The 14,759-nt window shown below is 36.8% G+C and overlaps 1 protein-coding gene across 1 annotated transcript in view; it reads right to left on the reverse strand.

Annotated features, from left to right (window-relative positions):
- DENND1B (DENN domain containing 1B) overlaps positions 1 to 14,759 on the reverse strand; it is a 156,613-nt gene that overhangs the window by 60,321 nt on the left and 81,533 nt on the right. The window contains exon 11 of the mRNA XM_029962239.1: positions 12,564 to 12,674. Within this exon, the coding sequence (XP_029818099.1) occupies positions 12,564 to 12,674 (111 nt within the window). The remainder of the gene's footprint in view (positions 1 to 12,563; positions 12,675 to 14,759) is intronic.

A 14,759-nucleotide genomic window follows, 5' to 3' on the forward strand; every position in this document is an offset into this window, starting at 1 on the left:
CAATTTTATTATAACTGAATATTAATACTTTAATATTTTATTATATATATCTCAGGCACAGAGCTACAGCAGTGAGAAAACGTCAAGACTGTTGAAAAAAAAGGAAGCCTATATCCAGTACATAAAACACTCCAAACCTCATTAAGAAAAGGAAAAAAAAAATTTAAAAGAGAATGCCCCATATAGAGGACACCAAGCTTATGGAAAAAGACAAGGCTGTCCTGATGTTTTGTATCACGATAAAATCACTATCTGAGTTTAACTTGATAATAGCGCTGTTTATTAGACATGTACTTTCACAGTAACAAAACAAAGAGCTAAAAATAAAATGTAAATCCTGTCCATACAGCAAGTGCTAAAATATTATGGATTTTAGAGGGGGAAAAAAAACCCCACCTCTTTGTGGAACAGATCAGCAGTTAAAGCTTTCACACTCTGGCTGTCTTGGACATTTAGACTTGTAAATAAAAATGATACTGCAATTTTGTACATGTATTTTTACAGTAAAAATGAAAAAAAAGTAATTATAAGACCAGTGCAGCAGAAATCAGAGACAATTACAATTTGTGCAGCATAGTTTGCTCAGCGCTCAGATTAATATAACACGATTAAATATGGAAAAGAAGAGGGTCTGAAAGCTCCTGAGGGATATCATTAGGGCAAATTGCCAAAGAATGAAACATGAGCCAGTCAGGAGAGTCTGGAAGCTGCAGTAGTACCAAGGGACTTGAATGTTCGACAGTTGGAGCTTCAGTAATGTGTGAACTGCAGGTTAAGGTATCAGGAGACTCTGTTCACTGACACACAGAATGTCACTATTGACCAGCAAACTGCCCGAGCTTGACAGCTACACTACAGAAAGCCAAGTATATCATAATTCTGTATTTAAACTCTTCGTTTCAGATTAACATCTCCTTTCTTAGCCTTATATTAAACCTCCACAATTAGTCTCATTTTATATTTCTAATAATGGCTATTTTAATAATTACTGTGTACCTACTAAGATTGATTTGGGGGAAGAAACAAATTAGTATCTTATCCCTCTTCAACACAGTGGGATTTACAAGGTTTATTTCCATATTCTCTCTCTCTGTAGTTTATCTAACACTACTGATAGTGCAGTCAAGCTCAGCATCATGTTTTTTTCTCGTTTATTCCAAATGCATATGGAATTACTAATTTGTATGTTCACATACTATTGTACATACTATAGAAATTTAAAACCATAACTACCTATATAAAAATTAGAATTTCATGTATTTCAATCACAGACCGAAACACAGCTGAACATACAGTTATACAGGATATCCCCAGTGTATACAGTTGTCTCCTCCTCCTCTTAATAGGCATTCTTAAATTATGAATTAAGATGGATATATTATTTGCATGAGGAAATTTCCTTATCTTACACATATGTCAGTGTTATATTTTAATTCTCACTTAACAGAGGAAGAGCTTAATTCCTTAAAAATATTTGAAGTTTTATCAACTTGTTTTATAATCTGTGTTTTAGTGTGGCTCTCACATTAGCATCTATTTACAATTTGCAATTTTTAAAATCTACTAAGTTTTTTATTTCTAGCAGGAAAGGTAAAGATTTGATTACTTGCACCTCAAGTTTTTGTTGTACTGTTCCTTGCTTTTCTATTTAATAACATCCTCATGTAACATCTTATTTCAACATTTCCATCTATGCTGCTGCAGTAGGTTTCCAAACATTTCAGTATACCATGAATATGTTTTATAGTTTCCTGTTGCATACACCCTGTAATACAAGCAGCTATGGGATTCTGTTGCTCTTCAAACTGTGTGACATTTTAATATTCTGCAAATTCTGCCTTTAAGTAAATACTGATAATTATGGATTTCATATTAAAATTTGCACACTTTCTGGAAAAATCCCTTTTTTACCTTTTTTTTTACTGCTTTGAGTGTGACTGCATTTCTCAAATGCATTAGCCTATTCAAATAACCTATCTCTTTAATCGGCACATCCACTCCTCTGAATACAACGGTAGCTGCTGTAAATCTTGGAATAATACTGCATGTTTTAAGGAATATTCAGAGACCAGGTAGAGCCCGATCACTTCAATCAGAATTCAGAGGTCTATAAATGCAACACTGGATTTGGGGGTGTCCAGTGGCACCTGTGCTTGCTATCAGAGCCAGGCAGAGTCCAGCAGACCCCCTACCAAAGGCTGCAGGGGGAGGTGGTAAGGCAGGTTGTGCACAGCACAAACTCCCAGGTGAAGAAACGAGAGTCTGATGAGAGTCTTGACCAAGTGAGGATATTTTTGCAGAAAACAAATCTTTACACTATTTAGGGACAAAGGCATCTGTATGGAGTCTGTCAATTGTCATCTATTCCAAAAGGACTTAAGTTTCACCTTCTTTTTAAAAAGAAATTATAGGAAAATATATGTCACAAATCAGAAAAATCTCTTTTCATAGAGAGGTAGACATTATCCTAAAGTATCTTGAAGTTGCCTTCAGGAATGTGTACTACCCCACCTATCTTGCCAGTGACAACTGGAGATAACATCAACTGTGAACTGTGATACTTTTTACAGGTAAGTTTTATGTAAAGGCAAAAGCTTCTGTCCAACAAAATTTGCTATATGTTTATGTATGCACACTACTATGTCATTGCTCAGCTCTGCAGTTTGCTAAAAAATCTTAAACTATAGCAGAAGAGTGCTGCAGAACCTTGTTTCTGCAAATCTGATAATTTATTACGAGTTTTAAGGAAACAAATGATGTTGATCCTCCTGTAGTTCACTGCACTGGAAAAGACCTACTGGAGTTGTGTTTCTATCCGTAATAAAATGGGCAGGCAGTTTTTAAGTAAAGTTTTTGTCGGCTGAAACCCATTTGCCAACATTGAACAGAACTTTTATATTTTTGCTTCCATCAATTTTGATATTTTAGACTGGTTTTCTCCATTTCAAATAATGTCTCCTAGTTTAAAAAACTTTTGTTTTCAAAAATAAATCTAACTATGGTTTTAAAATTGGTTTAAATAATGTGGTTTTAAACTACATAAACGGCATGAGTCAACTGACTTGAATTAGTTAAGAGCAACTTTTAACAAAAAATTTCAACATTCAACCCTCTAATTAATAAAGAAATCTATTTCGAAATCGCCAGTGTTTGCACTGGACATGAAAAGAAGCTTTCTGTCCCATTCTATCAGTACTGAATTTACTAACATTACTGAGTACAACTGAAAGTTTCAGTCTGTTTCTGATCTCTTCTGATAAGACATTGCAGCCAGAATCAACACTCATCCTGCAAGAAAAGTATCTGGTGTTTTCTCCAGAGTATTACAGTGATTCTGGTACCATAATTTTATCTTTGTCTCCGGAAAAAAAATCTGGAACTATGTGCCTGGTGATTATACAGTCTCTCCAAATAGTGTGAGACCTCATTACAAAGTTTGTTAGCAAAATTCATTATTGAGTGACAGTAAATATGCACAAATAATGCACAAATTCTAGACAATGAGGAGTTATGGCAATAAGCAGCCACTTGGGAAGACTGTTGTTCAAAATCTATGCAATGTTGAACAGGAACAGTAGGAGAAGTTTTAGTTCAAGACTTGATCAAAGCAGTTTTACCAGCTCCTGGGTACATAAAGACTGCAGCTCCTCCCCATCCTTCACATGGATGCAGTAATCCTAATGTGTGTATCTGTTACCCCAAAGCTCACTTCTACCAATGAATCTTTCTACTCTGTATTTCAAAGGGACTGGTCCCTTTTTCTGTTCTTTTTTTCTTTTTCTAATTTTAGTTTCTGTTAAAACACTGTGACATGTCCAGAGCCACACTACTTCAGCTGGAAGATTTTCTGCAGACTTATAGATGATGCTTATTTGATACCTATTATTCACATCATTTCAATAAGTAACATGAAAACATGCTGCACAAAACTTACCTGGAAGTTATTTTCTATCTATATAAATTATTTTCCTCAAAGCCTTTTCTATAACCAAAGGTAAAGAGAGAGGAAGAACATAGGTAGTAAGATTTGCACACATTGCAATGTACAAACTAGAAAGACAGAAACTGATTAGCAGAATCTTGTCAGCAAGCCAAAAACAGCAACAGAAGTTAAGCAAATGCTAAAGTAAAATTAACCTGTGATTCCATACAACCTTTCAAAATCTACTGTAAGCAACTAAAGAACTACTGTGATAAAACCATTTCCTGAAAAATCATCAAACACTGTCAATCTCTGTCAACACCATGTCCAGAAATGGGTACTGGTGTGCTCTCTCCCTCCCCCCTCACAGTCCCAATGGGCCAAAGAACTGCTTCCCTCCCACTGCCTTGACCACACATATGTTGAAAGATGCCCAAGATTCTGTTTAGTTATCTCATCTACTTATTAATACCTATAGCAATATATCGTAGGGGATGGGTCACCATTTTACCACAATTCCAGTATTTACCATCAGCCTGGACCAACTTATTCCTGTTACCCTAATACTCCCAGGTCATGGGAATTATTGAGAAAACACTTTCTGCTTCCTAAAAGGGAAACAGTTATACAGGTGAAAGGAAGCCTCTCCTCTACCTCATTATAACTTATAAGACAATCAACTTTTTTAGAGAGGCAACTGCATCTAAATCCTGTTTGATTGGGAATGAGATCAGGTCCCAAACCCATAACAGATATTTAACATTTGTGGAGACCTACCTTCCCATCCATTTCTCGAGAAGACTGCTAGGTAGTAAAAGTGGGAAGGGAGCCCTTGCTTTTGCCTGTTTACAACAAAGCATAATCTCTTCCCAGCTTGAAAGATTAAACAGTTGGACCAAATAATAAATTTAGTCCATTCTGCTGGCATTGGTGAGAAATCACTGAGGAAAAAAAATTTAGCAACGAAAGAGAACAGCATATACTGTCCAAGCCATGATATGCAAAGCCACTTATATGCATTTCTTTAATTTTGCTCCTAGCTAATCGTTTTCCATCTGCCATCCCCATAATCTTGAAGAACATAAAGAGGGAGAGCCTTAAATGAGCCATAATGCATTTTCCTCCTGTTGGCAAAATGAGACCCCCAGCTCTCCTCTCTCACAGAAGGGAGAGAGAGGAAGGGAAATGTATTTCCAGTTCACAGATGAAAACTTTAATTTTTTCCACTATGAAAATTAAAGATGTAAAAGAAAACACATCTAAAAACTTTTTTTCTCCTGGAATTGCTGTTTTTTGGGTTTGTGGGGGTTTTTTGTATTATTCACTTCCTTTCATCGTTCTTTCGGGGGGAAGGAAAGGGAAGACATGAGTGTTACTCATGAATTTGACAGCACTTCATGTACAATCAACTTCATTCTTTTTTGCTATTCTTGATTCACAAAGCAGCATTATGGCATCATTCTTGTGCATTAGTTTGGAAGGGAAAAGAAAGGACTGCAGACACGGCTTGTTCCTTGCCTATGGCTCCAGGAGTGACATGTTTCCCGATAACAGAAGCTGAGCAGAAAATAAAACTGAAGTGGTAGTAGACAGGTGAGCATTCAACAAGGAATACCTCTGGCATACTGTGCCTACACCAGGGACCTACAGGCACTTTTACAGATAATCAGTTATGTATATAACAAAGTAGGTATGGGTGCACAGAAAAGCCATGTAATCCCATTCAATTACTCAACATTTTCATACCACAATGGTATGAAAACCAATTTTTCATAGGTTTAAAATAAAACTTCTGGAAGTTAATCATCAGTTTTTATCCCCAAAACATTATAGATTAGGTTCACTAATATGTCTCTTCTGGTATTCATGTATCCTATAATTAACTGTTTCTTTGTATCATCTGTTCAATAATTGGAGTTTCCTCATATTTCCTCATTTCATCTCTGTACATTCTTGGTAATTTGTTTACTCTCATTTTGACACTCGTTTCTTCCCTAACTCCATTATCTCTTCCTCTCTCACAAAAACACAGAGCACCATAAACATGCATCTTTGTGTCCCTTTACCTGACCGTCTCCTCATGCCTCCTTTCCTTTGTCCTTTATTTTATGACCTACCTCCACTGAGGAAGAGCTACTGGAGTTCTGCAAACATTTCTCACCTCTGAAACGAGACTTCCCAGGAAAATAATTTTTATTAACATTTCCTCCCCCAGAGTAACTCCACTGCATGTCCTTCTGCCATACACTAATTAGGAAGCAGTATGGAACAACTTCCTTGCGAATAGGTGACAGACAACTTACTGTGAGAGCAGGAGTACAGATAACTACCGACTATATTACAGTTCATCTTGTCACGGGTGAATTTTGGAAAAAAAAGAGTGATAAAGCAGTAGCAACTGTAAAAAGGGCAAATTTTGCCATCCCAACAACACCAGAAGGAGAGCTGATATTACACTCATACACCCTTCAGCAACTCTTCACTTCTTTTGCTTCAGATGACCACCAAATTACTTCAGTGGTACTTCTTGTAGGGGGTGAGACAGTTCTGCTCAAGAAAATATGGACTCTTTCCCCTTCAGTTCTCATACAGCCCAACCACAAAGGACTCAGTACTTAAAGTCTTCTCTTAGATTGCACGTGCCCACAGCAGGGCCCGCCTGCCTCTACACAGCATTTTATTCAGCTTCTTCTGAATTGCCAAAGGTCCTATGAACTGGAAAAAGACACAACTCAATCTTGGAGTTTTCTTTTTCCTGAAAATGCTAATAAGTGAAAAGTTAAATTTTGAAATAAATTTGTATATCTGTCTTTCTATCTATGTGCTTTTCTTCTACAGTGTGGATTTTTGGGGTTCTGTTTGGAGTCTGGGATTTTTATTTTTTTTTTCTAAAACCCCATGGTAAAGTTCTTCATGTTTTACATAGATGGCAGGTAATAGCAATCTGCAATTTTTTTATTGGGTTCTCCCCCCATTAAAGCAAAAAGAATTTTAAACCACACATTTCAACTTCTTTTCACAAATTCTTTCAACAGTTATTTATTCTGATATGCTGGGGCAATGGGAAAACTACTCTAAACTTTAAGACAGAGAGCTTTCCAGATCTGGATGTATATCCTAATGACATTTTGCTCCATACTGACATCCTGCAACTTCCTTGTTGGAAATATGCTCCCCATGGGTGTCCCAATGGGACCTTAACTGCATCTACGACACACACCTCTGCACAGTTCATCTTAGCATGCTTACACCTGAACTATACAAAATTATTAAATGCCACTCTTCATTTACTTCCAGACTAAATGGTCTAATTGAGGTTATATTACAAAATTAATTCTAATTATGCTTCTGGGAGCACAGTTTCATCAGAATATCCATTCCACCTTGCAAGTTAATGATAAATTCCCATCCATTTCTTGATTTCTAAGAACTAAATTTAGTTCTCGAACATTTCCAAGTCACATGAATTTGAGATATAAATTAAATTTTAAATCTATAGGTTTTTTATTTATTGGAATGGTATTATTTACAATGGAACAGTACTATTTACAGTGGATCTGCCATACACTTCACAAATGCTTTTCTAGAGGGTGACTGCACTACAATGCACAATTAAAATAAATGAGATGCTATAGTCCATTTAATCAGAACTGGGAGCATCACCCTAGCATAAGGTAATGTGAGGACATCACTAAGTTGTATGACAGCTCCCAATGCCACTATTTTCTCCAACATGGAAGTTCTGTATGAGGCCAGTTGTTCCACTGTCTTGGATCCTTAGTTTGCACTCCATAATAGCTAGCTTTGATTTCAGAAACACAAAAGAGGAGCTTTTCTGTCTTTCCAGGCTGTACACTAACACACACTGTTAGTGTACAGCTCCAACACCACACCCCAGTGATTTGAGATGCAGAAGGAGAGAGGTGATTCACAAAGTCAATGTGTTTGGAGTAAGAGGTGTTTTCCATTCTCTAGTAGCTGGTATTACATTCTCCAAGGAGCCTCTGTGTCCACCCAGTGCCTGAGAAGCAATGGACAGTGTGACCTGAACAACACTAACGAGGCAAGGAAAACAAAACCACTGCTCAGTCCAACTCACTGTGGCAACTGAGGGCAACTGCAGAAAGCTCTCTTTGCATGTAAGCAACAGTAAAAGTGATTCCACAAATGTATGTTTGTGTGTCACTTTACATTCAATGCTCCTTCACCACAAAAACAACAAAAAACCAAACCAAACCAAAACAAACCCTGTATCTTTTTTTGACATATCTGACTGTTTTTGTAGGGCTCGCTAAAGAAACCTACAGCCAGCGCAGTGCAGAACTTGTAACCACCATGCTCTCAGACACATCAGGTTTGTATTACCTGAAACAAATACTGGTCAAAGTGGAGAAAACATTCAGACATTTGCTTTAAAGTGTAGCATCCTTTCCACCTGCCAGTGTAGGCCACAGAAGATACAAGCTAGTTAGCATATTACTGACAGAATGATGAGAAAGCTCCTGTCAGACACTGGCCAGCCGGGTGTTTGAGACGAAACACACAGCCCCAGCTGACTAGTTAGGGAGAGACTGGTGAGGTACAATTACAGAGGCATATGACAAGCTTTCATGCTTGAGTGACTTGAGAACCGATGACATGGCTTTAAACAGCAATCCTTCCTACCTCCGGTCACAAAACAGCAATAAGTCAACTGATGCACTGTTGTAAAATCATGATTTATTCCTTTGCTTTGAATACATGAGAGTGTGGTATGATGTTCTGGTAGACTACCACAGCAGGTGCACTGGGGGCCGAAACATCTAGAGCCTGCCTCCAGCATGCATAAAATCAATGCTGTAGTTCAGCCTTCCTGTAAAAAGCCAACCCCAGCACTTTAATAATTTATAGAAAGACTGAATTAAAAAATTATTTATACTGAAACTCATACAGCTCCATGCAACTAATAAGAATACATGCAGATGCAGTAACGTGAGAAAACAGTGCTGTGCAAGAACATACAGCATGACATTTCGGTAAGGTCTTCCTTTTTCACTGCTAAAGTGAAATAAAACAACCACTTCTGTGAACAGATCAATCCCTTTGTTTCATTCATCCTTTCACTTAATCCAAAACCATATAATTTGTTTCTCTTTCATAGTTTACCATTCAAAAGACAGAAATGGTAATTTTTGCTACAAACAGATCTTACAGAGCATAATCCTCAGGCTAGCTGAATCCATCTCACTCTAAACGCTAAGCCTGAAGCAAGCTGTGAGGTTGGTGATAATCACATTATTAAGGTGGTTGGAAAGTCAAGCTAATAAAAGAATCAACAGTTAGGGCAAATAATGACCCAGAAGCTATAACAGAAAGGAGTAGCGGGAAGTTTCCACTTATATCTTGGTAGTAACTGGAAAGGCTAGCAGACGAATATCTCCACCAAAGGAGTTTTCAAGGGGATAAAACCACAGAAAATCAATTTAAAGGAAGACACAAAGAATACACAGCAACTGCAAAAATCTGATGATGCTCAAAAAACAAAGCCTGCTTGGTTGAAATAAAATATAAGCTGAAACACACTCTCAAGATAAGGCAGTACTTCTTTTTTTTAATTAAAAAACACTAGTCATCCGCTTAAAATAGGCAACAGTCTTTTCTCTTTCCTTTTTTTCCTCCAAAGTAAACATTTTTAAGTATACCATCATTTCCCCCCGCTTTCTTCCATAAGCAGACTGATCCTTCACTTGAGTATAATGGAAGTATATAGGGCAGAAATGCTAGACAAAGAATTCCTGTACATAAGTAAGTGCAGTTTTCCATTCCTGGCCCCCACAAGAAGGGCAAGGAGAAAGTGAGCAAGGCCTTGAATTATGCCTTTTGTTATCAGTCACTGCCCTGAGATAGTGAACCGAAACAGAGCTGATAACTCGAAGGTGACATCACAACCCAGTCTTCATGAACTGACATAAACACTTGATATTCACTTAACCCCAAAGATAAGGCACAACTCCCTTAACAGAAAGTTGTACTTGATAGCACTATTCTTGAACAAACAATCTTTTCAAGTATCAAGCTGTAGTTTCAGAATATTAAAACATGACCTTTGCAACACAAACTACCAGTCTGCTGTGTTTTGTATGGAATAATGAAACAGCACAAAGCTCGTAAAGGCCAATGTCCAGATATATTCCATTTGCTTATTGTTTTACATTAAGTAATCCATATTTTAAAGAAGAAATAACTTATGCCAAGCCACATTTAATCATTCTTGGCAATTTGATTAAATTCCTATAGGTGAAACTGAAAAGCATTTAACTAAGTGTTAAACTACACTGCTCTGTAAGGAGGCAAGCCACACATCAGCCCTGTTCTGCTTATGAAAGAGATGAGCAGGTAGCAGTTCTCTGAATCAAAGCCAATCGTTTTTTTTTATTTTGTTTTATCATAACTCACTAGTGCAAGTGAAAATTAACCCTATCCTATATCAGAAGTGGATACAACATGATGTGGCAGTAATTTTGTTTAGCTATGACTTAAGTAATGCTAGTAGACTGAAAAAATAACCAGAAGAAAGTGGGTTTTTGAATTTGATCTGCAATCTTTTTTGGTTTGATCTGCAATCTGTTTACACTTACAGCTTGGGGACACTCTCCAGGACATCCAAATGCCACTACCAATGTCTGGAAAGTGATATAAATTATTTTCAAGTGATGACACCAGCAAGATGACTATTAATTCACTAAAAGCTTTGGAATAAACAGCTGAATTGTTTACAAAGTGAAGGTTTCTCACAACCAGGATATTATATTTGTTGTTCTGTAGTGACTTCCAAAGAGCCTGGAATTTGAACATATAAATAAGGTGCAGAGATCAGTGCAGACTAACTCTGATACCTCATCTTCTCTTGTCATATCCCAGCAATAGAGACCAGCTGAGATGTTCAGTCTAAAAAAATACAAGTCTCAAATCGATCCAAGTGTAGGCTGAGAGCACGATTCTAAATCGTGTTAAGCAGACGGACATGTGCCCACCTGCAAAATGAATCTTCCACAGGCACAGAGCTGCCATCATGATTCCTATCTCCTCTCTACTGGAGTAGTAAAAGAGGCCTGACTGGGGCATCATTGGAGATAAGCTTTTTTAATGGCATATTTCTTTTCTTTTTCTACCTTTTTTTTCCCTTAAATACGGCAAGCTGTGTTCCAGACCGGCACACCGGGAAAAAAAAAAAATCTGACTCCACACTTTTGCTACATCATGTGAGCTTCTACTAAGACAGGTTCTTTAAAAGGGCTTTCTCTTCAAATTCTATCTGCCCATTCAGGCAGTCTTATTACTGTGTTGTAATGCTCAGCTCTTCCCCTAGCCATTTCAGGAAGGGGAGAAGAGAAAAACCCTGTAATACGATATGAATATTTCCCAAGATGAAGTAAAATCTTTGGTGGTTAGAAAGTATATCACAGACTACTAATTTGAAGATTGCCTAAATTCATTTACTATCTATTTTTCTTGTTTTCAGTTGTTCACGTGGCCTCTACTTGTATGATCCAACGTTTGCATTTAGATAACTGCTACTACCTACAAGGACTGTAAAACCTGTCAGACTTCTATGAATCTTCTTTATCTTCAATTTACTTTAGACTCAAAAAAATTTAAAGGAGTTGTACCCTCTATTTAGAATCCAAAAATTCTCATTCCTTACATGCATATGTATATATTGGAAATTGGCACCTGCAAGTCTTTGAAAATAGTAACTTTTAGTGCTGTATCCAATCTTGTAACCTCATGTTCATTTTTTTGGGAGTACAAATAGCAGTGTTCAGAAATATAAAGAGTATTTTCCACCACAGAAAGCATATTAAACAAGATGTTTTAGGCAGTGCTGTTGAAAAAAAAAATTAAGGTAACTGAGCTTAATAGGTTTAAGATTCTGCATAAGGATTATGCTCTATGATTAACATTGGTTATAAAGTGACAGTCCTGTACAAATGTAAAATAGGGTATTTTAAAAGCCTATAAGATTCTGTGAAGAGTAAAACAAAATTACATCTGATTATTTAGGTATACTTACAAAACAAAACACAACATTCTTTTATTAAGCATTTTAAGCAGGCATTAGAGAAAGAAAAATTTAATGTGGGCAGTAGACTAAAACCTTTAATTAAAAAACTGCTATTTTGAGTTGTATGTTATTGACAGTCCGAAGAGCTGCTTCAAATCAGAGATATTACAATGTGCACTCCCAAACCACTGTAACAAAGATGAATCTACCTATTACCAGGTTAGGATAGCAGCTATTATTATGGACCCTTGATTTCTTTCAAGTAGCTCCAATGGAATAAGCCACAAGTGAATAATAAAGATCTTATAATAGCCCTTAAGAATTCTTTTTAGGTTAGAAGGCACAGAAATGAACTCAGGAGAGTTAAAGAACTCTCATCCCCTAAAAAGAAAAATAATTAACCTGACTTAATGTATCTGAGTAGGTCTTATATAAATCAGACTTTTGTACTTCAAGAGCCAGACTAAAACCATATATTAGAAGAGTATGTAGATATTGTCTTATAAGTGGAACATATCTAAAACCACAAAGGTCTGCAGGTCATTTTTTGAAATGTTCAATATATCCTACTTGAAAGGAGATGTGTGAAGTACTTACAGTGCTTAGTTTGCTTGAGGTAATAATGATTCTTCTCTCATGCAACATACTGGCATAAAGTTGCAGCATGTTGTTCACATCCACAGCAACAAAATATTCAGTGAGGTTTCTCTGTTCAAATAAATAAAATGTTTACAATATAGCAACAGTAGTAGCTAAGTGGAACATTTTATATATTACTTGTGAAAATTTCTGTTCAATTAGTAGGTGGGGGAAAAAAAACAAGCTAAAACAAATCCCCTTGCATTAAAATTTTTATGCTTTAAAAATAACTAATTGGGTTTTAAAGCCAATGAAAAACTAACTGTGGTGTAAGTTATTAACATTTTGCTCACTTCGTTACGCTTGTGACTTAGATTTGCCCTTTTGTTTTTTTCAACTTTGGAAAAATATTAAATTGGGACTGTATCAATAGCACCATATGCTTTAAGGTGACCATTACTTCTGACCCAGGAACACACCTTCTACCACTGTGCTAACTGTTCTGTCATAGTTACATTAATAAAATTGCTACTTTTGCCAGCCTCTCCCAAAGCCAACACATTTTATTCCATTTCAAGCACCCCAAAACAGATTGTTGAAAAACACCAAGCTTTTACTTGAGCTGTATGTGCCAGGACATCAAACATCCAGAATTGGTGGCAGGTACTGGAGTCACTCTTTTCACCCCTGATAAGAACCCCACTGTGGGGTTTAATAAAAGGCAAAGTCACCAGCACCTCCAATTTATAGTTCAGACAACAGAAAAGGGGGAGAAAAAGAGAAAAAGTTGGAGGGGGATCTCTCTGTTCCAGCTGAACTTAACAGGATTTCTGCAGGGCACAGTGCCAGAGACATACAAGCTCTGAGTAAGCTAAAGCTAAAACAGCTACCAGCAAAAATGCTTGGGAAAGCAGCATATTTTTGTAAACACTAGAGAACATGTATGAAAATACACTAATAGTGTATAATAAATATGCAAAATATTTAATTTCACATATTCATTATCATATCTGCTACCAGAACAATTATTCATCTCTTCTCAGGGGCAACAACATCACTGAACATTCACGTAGGAGGTCTATCAAGGATAGGCCCCAGCCCAAGGACAGACATCAACAGTGGAACTGCAGACTAACAGTCTATTCTGGATGTGGTCAGCACACAGCACCAAGGTCACGCAGACCTCAAAAAACAGCCAGGGCAAGACAAACAGTAAAACCTTCAGAGTGGGGTGACTTCCTTTTTGGACATATTGCAATCTCAAATTAAAAAAAGATACTGAAAAGGTAAAGAAAGATCCAACAGACAATCCAGTTTCATGTAAATTCAGAAATGCATTATTAATCTGAATACATGGAGTATTATAGTTATTATTGGTCCATGATGCATAGAATTTTGGAAGAGAGAAAAACCAGAGCTTTAAGGCTACAAACACTTCATTTAGAAAAAAACTCTGGTCTTTCAAATGCTACTTTTAAGTGATTGTCAGAGGCAGATGTACCATGAGAATTTGAGTCCAATGTACCTTGGACACCCTCTTACACTGCAGTTGATAACGGTGTGCTGATTCTCTGCTGCAAAAGCTGCAGTAAAAAAACAGTTTGCAATCTTGTACAGACCAATATATCTTTGGGATACAGTCACAGTTATCCTTCTGTTAACATCTGAAAAGTTACTGTTCCTGAAATACGTGGACCTTACAACAAGAAATAAAAAAATTAATTTTATTGCTAATTTACTCCAATTACCCAATCTCTTCACTCCCTGCGTGTTCTAACTCTCTAGTAGTTCCATATTATTTTGATTCATACTGAAAGAATGAGACTTTTACTAATGGAGTAAAAAATAATTACAGAAAAGCACCTTGAAATTATTTTACCTTTCCTTCACAGAATCAGAAAAATAAATTCACAGTGGCACCACCCCAAGATCCTCCATCAGTCAGAGGCCCACACAGATGCTTCTCAACCCTTTCTTCAAGTTGAACCCATAACACACCCTCTAACCTCCAAAATTATGTTTCATTAGAACCCCAAATAATAAGCTAAAACAAGAGATCTCTTTGAGGAATTCAACACAAAAGGTGAAACAGACGAAAACATACATTTAAAAACTAAGCCCTGTCCTTCCCAGTGAGCCCACACAATAAGGGTTCTCTCTTTCATCCCTCTATACAGCAACTTTCCCAAGTTTTCTGGGCTGCAACATGGGCCA

Source organism: Manacus vitellinus, unplaced genomic scaffold, assembly GCF_001715985.3.
Source record: "Manacus vitellinus isolate BGI_N305 unplaced genomic scaffold, ASM171598v3 scaffold_44_pilon, whole genome shotgun sequence".
Classification (NCBI taxonomy): Eukaryota; Metazoa; Chordata; class Aves; order Passeriformes; family Pipridae; genus Manacus; species Manacus vitellinus.